Source organism: Gopherus flavomarginatus, chromosome 2 (genome assembly GCF_025201925.1).
Source record: "Gopherus flavomarginatus isolate rGopFla2 chromosome 2, rGopFla2.mat.asm, whole genome shotgun sequence".
Taxonomy (NCBI): Eukaryota; Metazoa; Chordata; order Testudines; family Testudinidae; genus Gopherus; species Gopherus flavomarginatus.
This window is the reverse complement of record NC_066618.1, coordinates 106,842,630-106,863,001: the sequence shown is the minus strand read 5'-3', so window position 1 is coordinate 106,863,001 and position 20,372 is coordinate 106,842,630. Positions and strand designations below refer to the sequence as shown.

The 20,372-nt window shown below is 40.7% G+C and overlaps 1 protein-coding gene across 1 annotated transcript in view; it reads left to right on the top strand.

Moving 5' to 3' along the window:
* Positions 1-63: 63 nt before the first annotated feature.
* ZPBP (zona pellucida binding protein) overlaps positions 64-20,372 on the top strand; it is a 70,052-nt gene continuing 49,743 nt past the window's right edge. Inside the window, exons 1-4 of the mRNA XM_050939726.1 lie at positions 64-205; positions 11,744-11,824; positions 14,536-14,661; positions 15,327-15,329. Of these exons, the coding sequence (XP_050795683.1) occupies positions 64-205; positions 11,744-11,824; positions 14,536-14,661; positions 15,327-15,329 (352 nt within the window). The remainder of the gene's footprint in view (positions 206-11,743; positions 11,825-14,535; positions 14,662-15,326; positions 15,330-20,372) is intronic.

Below are 20,372 nucleotides of genomic sequence, written 5' to 3'. Positions count from 1 at the left end.
CTTTTAGGCCGGCGCGCGCGCGAGGCACAGGACCGAGCGGTGCGAGGCGCTGGGGCTTTAGGGATGGCGGACTCGCCCCCTGGGGCTGCGCGCCGGCTGGGCCGGGGCAAGAGGCGGCGGGTGGGGGCTTCGCCTTCCTCGGCCTTCCGCCTTCCACCGCTGGGCGTCACCTTCCTCTTCCTCCTGCTTCAGAGACCCCCCGCAGGTACCTTCCTCCACCCCCCGCATTGGGGCCGCCGCTGCTTCACTTCTCCCGCTTCTCTTTTAAAAGAGAGATTTAAAAAAATTGGGGCCGCCGGGGGGGGGAGCGGGGAGAGGCCTAAAGAGGGGAAAGGGGAGGCGTGATATTAATTATTGCCTGTTAATGACTAGGTGTTGGTCCATGGGTCCTGAATGCTGCAGTAACGTGCGTGCAAATAAATAAATAAATCACTAACACCTGGATATTCATAATTTAACAAAATAGAATGTTGCAATACATTCAGCAACTTTTTAATATTACATGATAGATAAAAAAAATTGCAAATAATTAGCCCCATTTATTACAGTGGGGAGACACTGATGCAAACTGAGTTTAGATTGATTTAAAGACAAAGAACCTTTAAGACTTCTTTTGCCTTCAGTTTGCTGAAAAGCATAACTACCAGTTCCTTTTATATATTTATAATGGGAGATATACCTATCTCCTAGAGCTGGCAGGGACCCTGAAAGGCCATCAAGTCCAGCCCCCTGCCTTCACTAGCAAGACCAAGTACTGATTTTGCCCCAGATCCCTAAATGGTCCCCTCAAGGACTGAACTCCCAGCCCTGGGTTTAGTAGGCCAATGCTCACACCACTGAGCTACCCCATGTGTTGCCTCCCCCTTACTTGCTGCAGGCAGCCCTCCCCCTGCCCCAGCTCCCTCTGCCTAAATGCCGGTGGTGACCAGGGCGGCCGAAGATCCGGCTGCCACGGTCGCTGCCAAAGAAAATGCCGCCCCCCAAATTCTAGCGCCCTAGGCGACCGTCTTGGTCGCCTAATAGGTTGCACTGGCCCTATCTCTAAGGTGCCACAAGGTCTCCTGTTTTTGTTTTTGTTTGAATTTCACTTGGCATATTTGAGCTATCTTCCTCGGGTGTCCATCTCACTGAAATGTGATGTCATTTGTGACACTAGCTTTCTTACAGTGCTATGGAAGGGACTCCAAACTAATATACAAACTGCTTTAGTAGTTGGGTAACAATAAAAAGAGAGATTTAAAAAAAATCTATGAATAAACATTTTAAGTATAAGAATTCTTTTTATCATCATTAAACTGTATTAGAGCAGAATGGAAACTGGATTTCAGTCTCTTCCACTGTGCTTTTATACTTATACTGCTAAAAATGATAGGGAAAATACTTTAATGTTAGAGTAAGTAAGCTAGCTGCTATAGTTTTGCTGCAGAAATCTCTGCAGAATCATTTCAAAACATAATAAAAGCTTTGTAGTAATTACCATAGCCTTATGCCAACATTTTCCATCACCTTAAGGAACTTTCATTTCTAAATAAACTGAAGCTATGCCAATTTAGCATTCTAGTAATAATATTTTATTAGTTTATAAATTGTGTAATTATTCAAAACTCATCTTTAAACTTTATTTTTGCCACTACCATTTTCAGACCAAATTTAATGTTCTGATGAATTGTTTTAAAGTTGGTTAATTTTGCTTTTTGATTTTAGTTTTTGTTCTGAGACTGCAAAAATAATAATATTTCATAGGGTTCATAGAATTACATTATATAGCTTGTTTTTTATTATTGTTTCCTCCATGTCAAAGTAAGAGTCTAAGGACGACAACTGTCAGGAGAACTCATAGCTCTACTGTCTGGAGGCGGAGAAGAATAGAGGAGCCAGTTTGGAGTTGCAGGGCCTCCACACAGATAGGCCTGGTCTATAAGATATTGGGGGAATCAATCTGTCACTTCTGGTCAGGAGCTGGAATTTGTCCCCTACAGAAAAATACCAGGGAAACTGAGCCTGATTCCCACTGCCTTTCATGTTGTGTAGTATTTACACCTGTTTAAAGTGAGTACAGAGTGGGTTTAAAATGCTTCCAAAGCAGACTGCTAGTATTTTATCCATATTGTACTTACTGTGATAGAGCCTTGATCTTGCTTTGGAGGCACAAAGCAGTCACAGTGCTGTTGGATTTGCTCTCCTGAGAATTTCCCGTTTTTCACCAGTGAATTCGGGTGGTGTGGATTCCCCTTTGCATAGCCAGTGAGCCCCCAGCACCTCAGTGATCACCACCTGCTGCAATGGTCCCATGCAGGTTGCAAAAACTTACTGATGGGGGTTATGTTGGATCAGACTGGTCCCATGAATGAGGAAGTCAGAGATGGTACGGTACAGTACAGTATAAGGCAGTGGAAAATCAGGCCCTATGCGGTTTCTTGTGTAGTAGTGGCATTCTACAGATATTACAAGGCAAACTGCTTTGAAAGCTGTCCTAGGAGCTGTTTCAGAACTCTCAGTTCACTTTCTTAGGATGGGTAAAACTTAAAAGCTTCTGCATTTCCTGTAAAGTTCAAAAGCTGGATTGGGTTGGGGATGCTCAAAGCTTGTTTTTAAAAAAAAGCAAATTTAAAATTGCTTCCATGACTTTTCCACAGTGAACTTTGTTGTCCTTTTTACAGTACTTGGTGGCTCTCATTATACTTTTGTTTTTCACTTTCTGTGACTAAAGTTAACTTGAATTATTCAACCTATCCAATTTTAATTAATCCAATTGAAAGTAAGAGTGAGGATACATCTTCACTACTGGCCGTATCAGCGGGTAGCAATCGATTTCTTGGGGATCGATATATCGCATCTCATCTAGACGCGATGTAGCGATCCGACTCCGGAACTCCACTAACGCGAACGGCAGTAGCGGAGTCGACGGGGAGCCGCGGACGTCGATCCCGCGCCGTGAGGCTGGTAGGTAACTTGATCTAAGATACTTAGACTTCAGCTACATTATTCACGTAGCTGAAGTTGCATATCTTAGATTGAGCCGCTCCCCTAGTGTAGACCAGCCCTGAGAAGAGGACTCTCTGCTCCAGACTATTGCAGTAAGGGCATTTGGGCTAATGGAGGTGAGGAGGAGGGAACGGGAATTCAAATAAAATAGGAAATCTGGAAAAAGCTGGAGAAGAATGACTTAGACAAATGTAGTTCAAATGTAGTAAAAATTATGTAATGTATGAAGCTAGGGCTTAGACATCAAAATGACTAAGCTGCACCTGCAAACAACTGAAGGAACAAAAGCTAAGGCATGTTTTCAAAATCTGGCGCAGTGTCATCCTGGCTCTTGGGGGTCTGAATCAGAGGTGGGCGAACTACAGCCTGCCAGCCATTTTAAAATGGCCCTTGAACTCCTGCTGGGGAGCAGGGTCTGGGGAGCTCTTTGCGGCTCCCAGAAGCAGTGGCATGGCCCCCCTCCGGCTCCTGCGTAGGGGCAGCCAGAGGGTTCTGCTTTGCACGCTGTCCCTGCCCCAAGTGCCACCCCTGCATCTCCACTTGGCCGGGAACCGCAGCCAATGGGAGCTGCAGGAGCAGTGCCTGCAGATGAGGCAGCGTGGAGAACCACCTGGCCGCACCTCCATGTAGGAGCCGGAGAAGGGACGTGCTGCTGCTTCCGGGAGCCCTTTGAGGTAGGCACAGCCCGGAGCCTGCACCCCTAAGCCCCTCCCCATGCCCCAGCCCTCTGCCCCAGCTCTGACCCCCCCACCCTCTGAATCCCTCGATCCCAGCCTGAGCATCCTCCTGCACCCCAAACACCTCATCCCTAGCCTCACCCCAGAGCCTGACCCCCAGCCAGAGCCTGCACCCCTTCCCGCACCCCTGCCCCTACCTGATCCCCCTCCCGCCCTCCATACCCCTTGGTCCCAGCCCAGGCCACCCTCCTACACCCCAAATTCCTTATTCTCAGCCAAGAGCCCACAACTCTAGCCAGAGCTCTCACCCCCATTCCGCTCCCCAGCCAGGAGCCCCTCATGCACCCTGAACTCCTTAATTCAGCCGTACCCTGGAGCCTGCACCCCCAACCAGAGCCCTCACCCCTCCCACACCCCAACCCCAATTTTGTGAACATTCATGGGCCGCCATACAATTTTTATTCCCAGATATGGCCGTTGTGCCAAAATGTTTGCTCACCCCTGGTCTAAATTATCTCCTGTTCTGAGGGAGAATCAGATAATAATTCTAGAATCTTTGTGTTATACCCCCTGGGTTACAACACTTCATAACTTTTACTTTTTTCAAATTTTTTTATATTAGTGTTCAAGAGCTCCATCTTTGGGCATAATATATTCATGTGAAATATTCTCCCCGGGATTGTATCAGTCAAGTACAGCAAGAAAATCCCCCTATCAATATTATACATCTGTTTTCAGGTTGTCAGTTTCCATCTTTTTAGCTGCACATATGCAATGAAACATCTAAATGAGTTCTAGTGGCTTTTCACAAATATGTGAGACTTTTCTTTCACTCTGGGATTGTTGTATTATTTTGCTTTGCACTATCATGTGAAGGACTCTAGTTTGATTCCAATCTCTTGTTTGTCCAGACTGGCAAATGTCGTGTTTCGAGATACAGATCTAAGATGATTTTTTGTGTGTATGTTCGTTTTCTGAGTTCTGACCGGGACAAAGAGGAATCCTTGGAAAAAAATATACATTGTAATTTTAAGCATTGTTAAGCAGCTCTTTCAGTAGAGTTCTGTGAACAGTTGTCAGTTTATCAATAAGTTTGAATATCAAGTTAATAAATTAGTCAGCATTGAAAATTAAAAGTGAAAACTTTTTGGATAATGTTCTCATACAACCATAGAAGGCAAACAAAAGAGAAAGTGATTACCTCCAAGATACTGCTCTGCTGGTAGCTTTCCCTATTGCTAGTATGGTATTACTGTGGTATTGGAACTAATCTCTAACTTGCCCATAGAGCTTGCTTAAAGAAAAATGTGTGTATGTGTAATTATATTAGGAGTATTCACTGTAGTTAAGGCCCTACCAATTCACAGTCCATTTTGGTCAATTTCACGGTCATATGATTTTAAAAATTGTAAATTTCATGATTTTAGATATTTAAATCTGAAATTTCACAGTAACTGTAGAGGGTCCTGACCCAAAAGCAGTTTGTGGGGCTGGGTTGTAAGATTGTGTAGGGGGAGGTCGTGTTATTGCTACCCCTTACTTCTGCACTGTTGCTGGTAGCAATGCTACCTTCATGGCTGGGTGGCCAGAGAGCGGTGGTGACTCCAGCAGCAGTGCAGAAGTAAGAGTGACAATACCATATCATGCCATCCTTGCTTTTGCGCTGCTCTGCCTTCAGATCTGGTACCTAGCCAGCACCTGCCACTCTCCGGCCATCCAGCTCTGTAGGCAGCACAGAAGTAAGAGTGGCAATACCACAAAACCCCCTCCCTCCCCCAATAATTTTGCGACCCCCCCGCTTTGGGTCGGGACTTCCAGTTTGAGAAATGCTGGTTTCCCCTGTGAGATCTGTATAGCATAGGGTAAAAGTATACAAAAGACCAGATTTCACAGTTCATAGTGCATTTGTCATAGCCGTAAATTTGATAGGGCCCTAGCTATAGTGAAGTTTGCCTGAGTGTTTCAGTTATAATCCTGTTTTTAGCTGCTTATAATTTTTTATGTTCGTCCTATTGTGCAAGTTAGCCCAGTGATGTCAAGATATTGTGGTATTTAGATCCAGACCTGCTATTCAAGAGGAAAGAAAAAAAAAACAAATAAAAACCCTGGATTTATCCATTCCTACTTTATATTTTACTGCTCTACTTAAATCAACATTAAAAAGTTTAGTCATGGCATATAAATTAACCCGTGTCAGTCCATAAAATGTTCTTAATCTTTCCCAGCCAAATTATGCATTATATAGTATAGGCAAAAGGAGTTCAGAAAAATCACTGTAGTCCTTGGGTCAGATTATGAATTGGTGTAAACTAGCATAGCTCCATTGAAGTCAAGGCACTTGTTCTTTTTTACATTATCTGAGAATCTGGTCCTCTGTTCTTTGGAAGTCCATGTTTTAAGGAGAAGATTGAATTCAGCTCTTACATATGTGCAACAGTATTCTAAGAGACCTAAAGTTAACAGTGGTGTAAAAAGTCTGAAATCCTTCAGGATGTCTTTTTGAGAGAAGGGAAATGTATTGGTGACTCTTTCAAGCAAAGTGTGAAAGTGACAAAGTATAAAGAACTATTGCAAAGTTAATGAAACTCTTAATCACAGAAGTTCATCAGGAATGGCTACTCTGTGATGGCTATGACTGCATTTTTGAATGACAGATTCCGAAAGAAGACAGATTGTTGCTTTCTACTCCCTGAACATATCTCTATGGAGAGTTGTGCTTCTGCTTACCTTCTGAGATGACACATACAGACAGATTTGTTGAAAGAGGATATCTCACATACTTATCTGACTCCCATCATGGCAAGATCTGAGTTCCTCCCACATATTTATCTTCACAGCAACCTTATGTGGTGAAGTATTATTAGCCATATTCTACAGATGGAGATCTGAGGGACAGAGATGAAGTTATTTGTCCATTATCAGGAAACCTATAGTAGAGTTGGGAATTGTACCCAAATCTCCTATATCCCAGACAAGTACATTCCACATCTGTCTATCTTGCTACAGAGTAATCAATTTGTTCATCATTGCTTTTACTTTGAGACTATAGGAGAATGAATTGGTGCATGTTGTTAATCTGTACTGTCAAATGTTGCAATGTACAATGTCTTCTAAAATACTATGAGACACAGAAGGTGGGTGAGGTAATATTTTCTATTGGAACAACTTCTTTGTTGATGGAAGTTTGTCCAGTAAAAGATGTTATCTCACTCACTTTATGTCTCTCATCTTGGGATCAACACTGCAAATAAATAAATAAATAAATAAAATTGTATGATTAGTTTAACTGATTGTTCTTAGCAGCAAATTATTTGTGCCCAAACTATAATTACTTTGGATAATTTTGATAAAATTGTATTAATATTTATATTAATGATGTATTCAGATTTTCAGTATTTTTGCTAAACTTCTAAATTATGTTAAGTATTCTTATTTCTTAATTTATATAGCTTCTCTTACAAGTTTCCAAGTAAACTGCTGAATTTAAAATTATATACATAACCCTACACTGATGTAAATATATGTTGTTTCCAAACAATGGATGTTCACCATGAACCCTCGCTTATTTCTGACTCCAGCAGGTGTGCAACAGAGAGTCATTCTAGTACAGTCAGACAAGCCTAACTTCATTTTTTTGTTTCCTTCAGAAGTTTTATATTTCTATCAAACCTTATTGTTTCTCATAAAACTTGCTTTTAGGACTGTCAAGCAATTAAAAAAATTAAATGTGATTAATTGCGCGATTAAAATAATCGCACGTTTAATTGCACTGGTAAACAATAATAGAATACCATTTATTTAAATATTTTGGATGTGTTATACATTTTCAAATATATTGATTTCAATTACAACACTGAATACAAAGTGTATAGGGCTCACTTTATGTTTATTTTTTATTACAAATATTTTCCCTGTAAAAACCAAAACAAATAGTATATGTCAATTCATCTAATATAAGTATTGTAGTGCAATCTCTTTATCGTGAAAGTTGAACTTATAAAAGTAGAATTCTGTACAAAAAAAAATTGCTTTAAAAAATAAAACAATGTCAAAGTTTAGAGCCTACAAGTCCATTCGGTCCTACTTCAGCCAATCGCTCAGACAAACAAGTTTGGTTACAGTTGCAGGAGATAATGCTACCTGCTTCTTGTTTACAATGTTACCTGAAAGTGAGAACAGGCGTTTGCATGGCACTGTTGTAAATATCTTGCGATGCCAGTTACATGCCTTCATGCTTCAACTACCATTCCAGAATACATGTCTCCATGCTGATGACGGGTTCTGCTCAATAACTATCAAAAGCAGAGCAGACTGATGTATGTTCATTTTCATTGTCTGAGTCAGATGCCACCAGCAGAAGGTTGATTTTCTTTTTTGGTGGTTTGGGTTCTGTAGTTTTTGCATCGGAGTGTTGCTCTTTTAAGACTTCTGAAAGCATGCTCCACACCTCACCTCTCTGATTTTGGAAGGCACTTCAGATTCTTAAACCTTGGGTTGAGTGCTGTAGCTGTTTTTAGAAATCTCACATTGGTACCTTCTTTGTGTTATGTCAAGTCTGCCGTGACAGTGTTTGAAAATTAAATGTGCTGGGTCATCAACCAAGACTGCTATAACATGAAATATATGGCAGAATGTAGGTAAAACAGAACAGGAGACAAAATTCTCCCCGAAGAAGTTCAGTCACAAATTTAATTAACACACTATATTTTTTTAATGAACATCACCAGCATGGAAGCATTACCTCTGGAATGGCGGCCGAAGCATGAAGGGGCTTAGAAATGTTTAGCATATTTGGCATGTATATACTTTGCAATGCCGGCTACAAAAGTGCCATGCAATGCCTGTTCTCATTTTCAGGTGACAGGTAAATAAGAAGCAGGCAGCAGTATCTCCTGTAAATGTAAACAAACTTGTTTGTTTTAGCGATTGACTGAAAAAGTAGTAGGACTGAGTGGACTTGTAGGCTCTAAAGTTTTACATTGTTTTGTTTTTGAGTGCAGTTACATAACAAAAAAAATCTACATTTGTAAGTTACACTTTCACAGTAGAGATTGCACTACATATATGAGGTGAATTGAAAAATACTATTTCTTTTATCATTTTTACAGTGCAAATATTTGTAGTGAAAAACTACAATAAAAATTACAAAGTACCGTACACTTTGTATTCTGTGTTGTAATAGAAAGCAATATATTTGAAAATGTAGCAAAACATCCAAAATATTTAATAAATTTCAGTTGATATTCTATTGTTTAACAGTGTGATTCATTGTGATTAATTTTTTGTTTGCAGTTAATTTTTTTGAGTTAATCGTGTGAGTTAACTGATTAATCGACAGCCCTGCTTGCTTTATGTCTGCTTGAATATGTAGCAAACACAGGTTAAAATAACTTTAAAAGCCTGATTCTGATTCTCAGGGGGAAATTCAGAGTTAAGAACGCATTGGTTTACTATAAAGACTCAATTAAATTTAATGCAATGGTTGCAACCTTATGTTTGAGTATTTAAACATACAAAATGCAGTAGATTCTAAATTGTAGCTCACTCAGTAGTTGTAAGAGCTGCTTGTTTTGTAACACATCTCTATCTAGATATTATGTTGTCACCAATTGCCACTCCATAATTAAGATTGAGTTGTATTTTGCACTTAAATCCATGTATTCAACCTTCATATGTGTAAATACAATACAGCATATCACCCACTGCCTTAGAGATTCATAGATTCTAGGGCTGGTAGGGACCGCGAGAGGTCATAGAGTAACTCTTAAATGGGCCATTGTTACATCAGAAATATCTCCCACCATCACCATCCTTCTACAGCTAATTTGCATGCAATGGTTATTTTGGTTGTAAGGAGTCGGTGGTATGGGATAGACTGGACATGTGCCATGAATTCTTATTGGCAGATTACTTTGATCCAACTGTCGCTGCTCTTTAAAAGTTCCAAGACCACATGCTAGCTTTGGCATCACTATTTGAAAACTCCTCAAGGTACTGCTGCCACAGCTCCACTGCACATTGAGGCAACTCTGCTGGGGGTTCTGACATACAAATACAGTGGGAACCTTTGAAGTGGAGACACAGGGATTCAGGTATGGGGCACCCTTCACTCCCCTCATATAGCATCAGCCTCATTAATACAATACTGCCCCATAACCAGTAAGTCAATTGCACGATAATAGCCAGAGTAATCAGTACACTTCAGCTGTTCTGTGCCATTCAGTGATGCAAACTTGCTGTAAACCCAGTTTAAATGGGTTGGCTGTTTTGTGCTGCTCTGATGTATGAGTGGATCTGCTCTCAAAAATTAAAGTAAGATTTAAAGTTGACAGTACATGCGTTTTTTTATTTTTTTGTTTTAAATAACTAGAAATAGCACATGGTAGCATTTTCACTGGATTTCTTATTTAGTGTTCATGTTCATTAGCTTTTAACTTTTTAAAATAAACCAAGAAAATCCCAAGATAAAATACTGGTAAAATGGAAGTAAGACTGAGAGTATGTAACAATAATTAGTAATTAAAAAAAAATAGTGCTGTTGTAATTTATCCCCAAACCAAGGATTACAAACTTGGAAAACTGAGAGTTAAACTTATACTTAAGAGATATCCAAACATGTTAAGGTATGGAAATACAATATTAAGGCAGTCAAACATCCTTAATTCTGCCCTGTAGTGTCACCATGAATGTGAAAAAAGGAAAGATCCTGTCTTTAAAAATCAGTTTAATCTAATCTGTGGCCACAAACACTAAAAATGCCTTCATTATAATTGTGTGGTTACTGCCAAAAAAAAAGCCATGTATGTATATTAAAGGCAGTGTGGGTAGTGATCCCTATTGTTATAATTGCCCAATACTTTCCACTATAAGATGCTGTTTTCAATTCCTTATAAATTTGCCAATCTTTAACTGTTGGGCTTTAATTTTCCATGCCGGATGCCTACCTTAGCTTGAATTGTTTTAGAAAATTTTAGCAAATAGCTCAACCATTTCTTAGAAAAAGAATAGTGAAAAAAATACGTTGTTTTGCCTCTGTTAAAAATTCTTAAAACTATTAAGTTGAGATGCTCTAGTGCCCCATTCTCTGGAGCAGGGACTCGAGGTTTATCATGGGGTATAGTCCTTGTGTCAGGGATACTCTTGATCATCTCCATGAAAACTGGCCAAATTATGGGCCCCAGAGAATCTCAGTTAACATGTTTGACAATGCTTTGAAGATTGTACTGAGCGTGCTCCAGATCAGGGATGAATGAGCAGAGCAAGTCTTTCCCTGCAGTTACTCCTCCTGACTATTAAGGGCCTGTCCTGGCCTGACTATTAAGGTACCAGGAACTGAGAGCAGCGAGACTGGGTCTCCTGTGCTGTCAGTGGTCCCCATGGTGGCTCCCAGGAGTGGTAGGAAAAGGTTCTAGGGGTGGTGGGAACATTGGGACATAGAGCTGAAGAAATGGGGGCCTGGGATGAGGAACCAAAGTTGGGGGTATAATATACACGCTGTTAAATTGTGCCTTAATATAGATCAGTAATTTATTCAAGTTACTGTTTGGAGAAGTCGAGGGGAGTTTGCTGTAAGGTGAGCAGGCTTTGTTTCTTATGTGTTGCTATCTGGTGTGCAGGATTCTTATACGTAGAAAATGGTTAAATTTGGAATACATGCATTTTATTTCAGATTGTTCTAATTATGAGATTACCGTAATAAAATAAATATGGTTAAGCTTGTTTTATTAATGGTCAGTACACAGATTAAGGGACCTATTCTGGAAGGCACATGTTTAAATCTATCTGTATTCTGGACAAGACTTACACACTTGTGTAATATTTAAGAACGTGCTTAAAGTTAAGTATGTGCTTTAGTGCAGTGCAGAATAGGGATACTTTTATGAATCCATGCCTTAGTCATTTGACTTAATGGGAGGTACTTTTGTATAAAATTATTATATCAACACTTAGAATTAATGGTGCTATCCCACTACAAATAATAGAAGAACACATCTATTAAAGCTTAGAAATCAGCCTATAATTCACTGTTCACTTTTCCATATAAATTTTAAATTCTTATTTTAATTTTTATGTTTTGACAGTTCAGTCTTCAAGGAGATTCTCAGGAATTGCAAATCCAAACCATAATGATTTGAAAATAGTAGGATCAACCACATTTCCAGGTATTCATAAATGGAATAATAAACCTTAGTTTTTACTGGTGGTTAAATAATAATTATGGAGACTATGCTCACTATTTTGCCATTAGTATGCTAATAGCAAGCAACTCCCATATCCCCTTTTTAGCAGACCCAGATGGTGCAGTGTGGTTGCTTCCTTTCTGGTTGGCTGAGATAGGGGTTTCCATAAGAGTGAGTTGGCTAATACTTTATCCAAATAAGAAAGAAATATGTGTTGTGAGGAAGAATCTGGAGTATGATGGGGATGGAACCTGTTCCCACTGAGAAGCAGGTGTGCCTATCCTTCATTAATCACATTTGTAGTTTAGAGGTACTTTGTGACATTCAATTGATCCTAGAGTCTAGCCTTCTTTGGCCAATGTGCTTTTTCTTCACAACAATTGTGACTTTTTCGCTCAGATGCAGACCTGTGCCTTTGGATTGGAAATGGGATTTTATATTCTCCTTATAATTTGTGTTTTGACCTATGACTGTATTTTCTTTTGCAAATTTTAGAGGATTACTTTTAAGATTGGCTGAGTAATGGAAGAATTATATGGCACTAGAGAACTAGCTGGATCCTTTAATTGTTAATTTCCCAGCCTAACATTTGGTAAAAGGTTAAAAGGTATAGAATTTTGGTAAACAAAATGTAATACTGTGTTTTGGAGTTAGCTGGATTTCATTGTAACATACGTCAAGCCTTAATACCTTAACTAAATCTTTCTTTTTTGTGAAATAGAAGTACTCATTCAGCACACACAACAAAGTTTATATTCCATGCCGCATAAGGTCAGGAAACCAGCTTCTCAAGGTTTTTTGTAGGATTTTGGGTACTTGCGAGAGGGGAAGTATTGCAAGAGGGGAAGTATTGCCTCCTAGAGGCGCCCAGGGGGGTGTGGTATGTAAGTGTCCCAGGTCACTGGGTGGGGGCTTGAGCCGGTTATGCATGGTGTTATTGAAATGGAACCCCTGGATACTGAACCCGGCCCTTGTTGCTGCCAATTCAGAGGGGCAGAAGGGTTACATTTTTGGGGGCTCGTCCGGGATCCTGGGCGCCTCTAGGAGGCAATATTTCCCCTTTCACAAGCATGGAGCCTGAGTGTAGCAAAATCTTTTTAATAAAGGAAGGAAACAATGCGGCATCCCATTGGAGAAACACCACAAACAGGATTATAACACAAACCATAAAAAAACAAAAACAAAAAACCCCACCCCCAGGTACGTTTGGCAATGTCCTTTTCCCCTTAGGGTCTTAAGTCCAATCACCCCAAAGTCCAACAACCCAAAAGTCTCTGGTCAGTGCCACCCCAGAATTTGAGAGTTTATCTGCAGAGTTTTACCCCACCCCCCAGCCTGAGTGGAAAGCGGGGGGAGGTCCACACAAGGTGTTAAGGGGCACCTTACGTGGGCCAGGGCCAACTGCTCCGCCTCTCCGTGGAGTTCTGCTGCAGCCTTCACCATGACCAGCTCCACCACACCAGCTGTGCCGCTCCTCCAGCTGTCCCTGCAAACCGCTTCACTCTGCTTACTGTTCCATGGGCTGCTCCAACACGCTGCAAACTGCTCTGCTCTGCCAGCCGCTTAACAATAGGTCTTCAGGCTTCCCCACTAGTTAGCACAGCACTCTGTGATCTCAATTCAGCTCTTTCAGTGATTTCAGCTCTTAGTAGGGGAGCCCTGGTGCTGGTGCATCATTGACCCAACATGAATTCAGCTCAGCAGTCTCTAGATAGACTCCTAATAGAATTAAAAATTAGCTCTACTCTTTAACATTGGAGAGAGGAAGATGTGCAACTGGTATTCCAGACCCTCAAAAGGGGCCCATACCATCAGGTACACACACACCAGTCCTCAACCTCTCTCAATTCATGGGGTTTTGGAACCCATGTCCCATGTTTAGCAAGTACCACCCAACTAAGGTTGAGTCATTTCTGTCACAAAGCAGTCCCATCCCTGCTGCTGTGGGGTTATGCTAAGTGGGGGGGGTGGGGTGCATGCCAATGCAATTTCTTAAAATTCTTTCCACACTCTCTACAATTCACCACCAGATGTCAGGGTAGCGCTCATCTTGACTCTGCTTACACTTGCTACCAATCTTCTCCTGAGTTTAGACTCTTGCTGCTAAAACTATGGATGGTTCTACATACATTTTTGAAAGGACAGAAAGAAGGCCCCCAATCCATACTTTCACAGGCCAGCTAGAACTGGAAGAGCCTATTAGAATACTAATGGCAAAATTACCCAGACTCTAAGCTAACTCTCTGCCCCCCCCCCCCCACATTGACTTTATGTACAGATTGAACTTTAGGGAAGACAAAATAAAACTCTGCAGAACCCCACAAGTGAGAACCTATTGGATGGATGTGCGAACATGTTCTGTTCCTCCAAAAGGGTCATTGGTGGGCACTAGGATGTACACTGTTCCTTTTAGAGAACTAGATTAAATTAAGTCAGGCAGAAGAGACTTAGATGTTAGAGAAGAATATGAAATAGAACGGGAACAAATCTTCAACGCTTTTCATTTGATTTCACATAGGACAGAAAAAGAATGTCTTTAACATTTCACTTATGATGATGGAGATAAGAGGACCAATCCCAATATTCTGGGGTCATTCTTCAAACATATATTTTTAAATTGTGGTTACTGGCTTACTTGATTATACAATTTATTATCTAAGAAACGTGCTAATTACCATATGTCGTATTTTCAGTCAAAATTTATGTCAAGTTGAATCACAACAGTCCACGTATTCTGTGTGTAACAAATCGGCTACGAAATTCAGAGCTGATAGATCCAGTATTCCAATGGCATGGACCAGGAGGTGACCTTATTGCAGGTAGAGATTTGTTTTCTTGCTTCATTCTTCATCTTTCCTGTGGTTGTATATGTGTTGATATCTAAATTGGGATGGAATACTACTTAGAGGATTTGTGATGTTCCTGCTTCTCAAGAAGTTTTTAAAAAAATGAAATATGGGTAACAAAACTGCACCTAACCATATAGGTGGAAAGGAAAGGTAAAAAGAAATTTTAAGATGAAATTCAAGTGTGTGTGTGTGTGTGTGTGTGTGTGTGTGTGAGAGACAGATTATAAAAAGATAAATTAGAGAAGGTGGCAAAAATATTTCTTCTTCGAGTGCTTACTCATGTCCATTCCACGCTAGGTGTCCATTCCATGCTATGCTTACTCTAGTCAGGTCCAGCGGGTTATTTTGGAAAGTAGAAAGCCCTCCATGAAAGTGGCATACCTGGCAATGTGGAAGCGCTTCCTGCTGGGAGTTGGAGCAGAATATCAGTCTGACTCAGTCATCTCTGCAGTCCATTCTGGATTACCTGTTTTACTTAAAGCACCAGGGCCTGGCCTTCTGTTTGATCAAGGTGCATCTGTTGGCCATATCAGTCTTCTATCCCTGCATCCAGGGCAGATTAGTATTCTTTCATGAGATGACAATCAGGTTCCTGAAAGGCCTTGAAAGATTCTCTTGGGTGAGAAATCTGTCAGTCGGTAGGTAAGCCCTGCCCATCACCACATCCAAAGAAGCCCTATGAAGTTTATCCACTGTACTGGTGTCAAAGCCTAAGAGGGATGTGTCTGATCTTATAATGATGGTAAGAGGAGCTTGAACAAAAGGAGCTGGTCCCCTCTGGATACCACTGAGGGAAAAACTTCCGGCATCCGTGCAGGTAGCGAGCGCACACACACTCCAACTAAATCCTGAAGTCCGCTTTGACATCAGCGCAGGGGATGGGTTTCATAGGGGCTTCTTTGGATGTGGTGATGGGCAGGGCTTACCTACCGATTGACAAATTTCTCACCCTAAAGAATCTCATCTCAAAGATTCAACTCAGCCCTCAAACCTCAGTAAGGAATTGTCTTCAACTACTGGGGCATGTGATATCTGGAGTGTTGGTTTGCAAAGGTTCAAGCTTACATCTCTGATGCCTTCAAGGATGGCCCAGGACAGTGTGTGTATATATACCGAACAATCACAGTCTGGGCAAACAGGTGTCTTTTTAACCAGCTGCATTTTGTAAACACTCAATTAGTGGAAGGACCAGAGGGTCTGTGCTGGATTCCCTTTTGCTCAAGCTCCTCTTACTATCATTATAAGATCAAACACATCCCTCTTGGGATGAGAAACATATCTAGGGTCATACACAATCCAGAGCAAATGATTGTCCCAAGAGCATCTTCACATCAATCTTTTAGAACTTTGAGCAATGAGAAATTCTTGCATTCACTTCCTTCCACTGATCAGAGCCATATCCATCAAGATTATGACCTACTATTTGCCCTGCATATTCTACATCAATCATCAGGGCAAGACTTTGTGCTGAAGCAATAAAACTCTCTGCATAGCCAGCCAGCTTGTCACCTGATAGTCAGCTTCCTACCTCCTGGGTGTATAGAACACCATAGCTGACGACTTCAGCAGGTTCTTCTCCCAAAATAACAAATGAGAGTTTGATTTATGAGTCCTCAACATCATATTTCCAATTATGGATTTCCGGAAGTTGAACCTTTTTTCAACCTCCGCCAACACAAATTTCAAGGAACTTTGCTCTAGAGGAGGATGAGACCTTTAATCACTAAGGGGTGCCTTCCTTATTTCAACTTTATGTTTGAAGGTATTGAATAAGATTGAACAGGAAAGGGTCGAAGTCATTTTTAATTACACTGACTTGGCTGAGACAGATTTGGTATCCTTATCTTCTTTGACTTGCTTCTTGTCCACTACTGAGACTTTGTCAGTTGGAATCTGTTATCTGAGAACGCTGATCATATTCTTCACCCCAACGTCAACAGAGGTACTTTTAAATAGAAAATAGACATCTACATGAAATACTTACCTTCAGAAATGGAAGAGATTTCACCACTGGTGTACCTGTTGATTAGTCTCTCCTGTTCACTCTTTACTTTCCATCATCCTGGAACTACCTGTTGAAATTAAAAGATCAGGTCTTGCTATGAGTTCTGTCAAGGTTCAGTTGGTGGCTGTAACAGCTTTTCACTCAGCTGTGGAAAGTTTGTGGTGTTTGCTTATCCAGCAACGTCAAAATTCCTTGGAGGACTGATGAATCTTTTTTGACAGACATGGGAACTTATCCTGGTATGGAACTTGAATTTTGTTTTTACTTGCCTTATGAAATACCCCTTTCAGACATTGCTCCATGATCTCTGCTCCACCTATTCATGAAGACAGCTTTCTTGATGGCCATCACATCTGCCCAAGGGCACAGAGCACTTGGGCCTTCAGTGACAGACCCCGTTTTTACAAAAAGCGACAGAGAGTCCTGTGGCACCTTATAGACTAACAGATGTATTGGAGCCTACGCTTTTGTGGGTGAATACAGGCGAGTCTCATCTTACGCGGAGGTTCTGTTCTGCGGTTAGCGTGTAAAGCGAAAACCGCATATAGTCAAAATTACATTGAGTTGAATGGCGGACGGAATTGCCTGCACTACAGTTACAGTATTAAAATTCTTGTTCTCTTTTTTGTTTTTTGTTTTTGCTGACTGCGTAAAGCTGAAATTGCGCATGTTAAATGCGCATAAGATGCGACAGACCTGTACTCACTTCATCAGATGCATGTCCTGCTTTTATAGTATCCTTTAAGGAAAAGATACTGTTGTGACAACATCCCAGGTTTCTGCCTAAAGTGTCTTCTGAATTAAATAGAACATTCACCTTTCAGTTTTTTTCCTGAAACTGAAACAGATGAGGCAGGAATCTGCCTTCTATACTTTGGACATCAGGAACGTGTTCGGTGTGATTCTGTCCAGATAGAAGGCTCTCTGAACATGTCTCCCAGACTTTCGGTTGCAGACAGATCCAAGAGCTCTACAAGATTGATCTCTGGATGTATTATTTAGTTATTATTCTGCCGATATACAGTATCCACCTTCTAGAGGGTTAGCCCATTCCACAAGGTCACAATCTACTTCTCTGGCATTACTCAAGATTGTTCCAGTTGTTTAAGTTGCAGCTCTGCAGATTTCAGCTTCAGTATATACATTCTCCTAACCATGCTGTGGTTCATGCCTCTAGATCAGATGTTTCTGTTGGCAATGCTGATCTCTTTTCAGTATTGGACTCAGTCCTTCTTATGAGGATACTGCTCAGGAGTCACCTGAAATGGAACTCCCATAGAGACACTACTCAAAGAAGGAGAGGTTATTTATCTTGTGTAATAACTGGAGTTCTTCGAGATGTGTATCCCTGTGTGTGCACCACTACCTATCCTCCTTCCCATCGGCTTTGGATTTTCTCTGCTAGACTTTGTGGTAGAGCATTATAACAAGGAACCATGCAACAGTCAAAGTTTGCTGGAGCATAATTTTCTCAGCAATGCCCCCTCCGCCTATTTGCACAGGAGGCATGAAGGGACAGCTGAATATAGCTACACACGGAAGAGGGCCAGAATCTGGACTGAGTTAGATTAATGTAATTCTGGGGACACTCATTTGATTTTTAAAGCAAAGTATAATTGAAAGAATCAGACCCAAACAGGGGATATGGAGCAGATTAAATTAGTGGTATGTGACATTCCTATGCTGATACTTCCAAGGATATAAGCAGGCAACAATTCACTACTATAGAGTAGGTTTTACTATTTAATAATATTTGAGTTTTAAATTCTTCTAATATTGTCAAATAATTTGACAGTTTTAAACTTTCTGTTTCACTTTTCACTATTTTATGTAGCTCTGAAACATTTTTATCATTTGCAATGGCAAACATTGAATTTTTTTTACTCTGTATTTCAGAGAAGCCAAAATTAACAGATATTTGTGTGATCAGGTATGCTGCAAATCCAGACTGATAAATTGTCCTCCAGATGACCTGTTTTTGCAGAAGATCCAGTCATCTTCTCATGCCCTTTAGGGAAGAATATTACATTTTCTTTACACTCACAAGTCATCTGCCTTACATAGGCAGGTGTGTTGTTGGACTGTACTGCGGAGGGAAAAAAAGTTTCTACTCTCCTGTAAATATTTGATTTTATCTGCTGTTGAGGAATACAGAAAGGGAAGCAATATACCACCTTTAGAAATTTGGCTGCAAAATATTCTCAAGGCCATATTTGTCTAGTATCTGACAAAATGTCTGCTCCACATCTTTATATAGTAGAAGTAATAGACAGTATGAAAAAATATTTTGAATATAAGGGGGTTTATTATTAACAGTTTCACTGGTCTTTAAATATCACTACTTTTTGCTTTGAAGTTACACTGAACCATAAGTTTTGTCATACAAGTAAGATCATAAGTTCATCAAGTCTAATAAGACTGGCCGACGGTGACTAACACCTGATGATTTAGATGAAAATCAGTGCCTCCCTCCCCAACTCAGTACACCTTCAGTATCTGTATGATGATCGGTTTTTAGCTTAAGCAAGAGATTTGTTCACCTATAGTGCCAGGAGATATTTCTGTGGCAGGCTTGTCATTTTGAGGTAAACAGATTATGGCATATAGGGTTTTCTTTTTTCTTTAATTTGTTTATTAACAAAGCCATTCCTATGTAAAAAAATCTTATAAAGCTAGTTTTACAACTAAAATAGAGATAAACTTAGTATATACATAAATACATGATTATAAATTGGCCTATAGAAATCTCTAAAGCTGTGTTGATGGGAGGTGCTACTTTTCTTCAGCTTTGTGATACTGATTACCTATTGTGGCTGAAGCTTTTCTACTCTTTGTCTTCCTCCTCTGTCTTGTCAATTGGTAATGTTGGTCTTTCATTATCTCATATTTGAGTCCAAACTTCTGTTTTTCTTACATTTTAGTTATGAAACTTGTTTATGTTGTCCTGTCAAAACTCAGTTAATTTTTCTCCTTTATACTCCTGTTTTCTGTGCTTCAATATCTTAATTTTGAGTTTAATTTTGACTCTTGTTTGAAGGAGTTTCTCCCTAAATATTCAAAAGTAGTTCTTCAAGTGCTTGCTCACGTCAATTCCATTCTAGGATGTGTGCACGCTCACATGCATGGTCGTCAGAGATTTTTGCCTTAGCAGTATTCGTAGGGTTGGCTGTGGCACCCTCTGCAGTGCCGCGCTCATGCATCAGTATATTAGGCACTGTCAGCCCTATGCCTTCTCATTTCCTTCTTACTGCCCATGGCGCTTGGTCAGAGTGCCTTTTTCCCTTGCCTAGCAAGTCATTAGCGGTTCTCTTCTTTCTTTGAGCTCTTAGTGTCTTGTAAATAGATTATTTACAGTAGGGGCATCATCTCCCGTGGGGAAGGAGGTTTTGGTGTGAGCTCTCGCTCCTCTACCCCAGATGAGGGGTTTGCGGGGCCCTGTCGTGTCAGCCTGCCGGCCGACTTTAAAGAGCACCAGGCCTTGCTTCAAAGGGTGGCCACAAACTTGAGCCTGGAGGTGGAGGAAATGGTGGAACAGTCAGACACTTTGTTTAATGTGCTCTTGGCATCTACTTAACCACATGTCATGCTACTGGTGCAAAGTGGAGTCTTGAAAATAGCCAGAGTCCTCTGGCAAACTCCGTCTTCCATCCTACACACCTCCAAGAGGGCTGAAAAG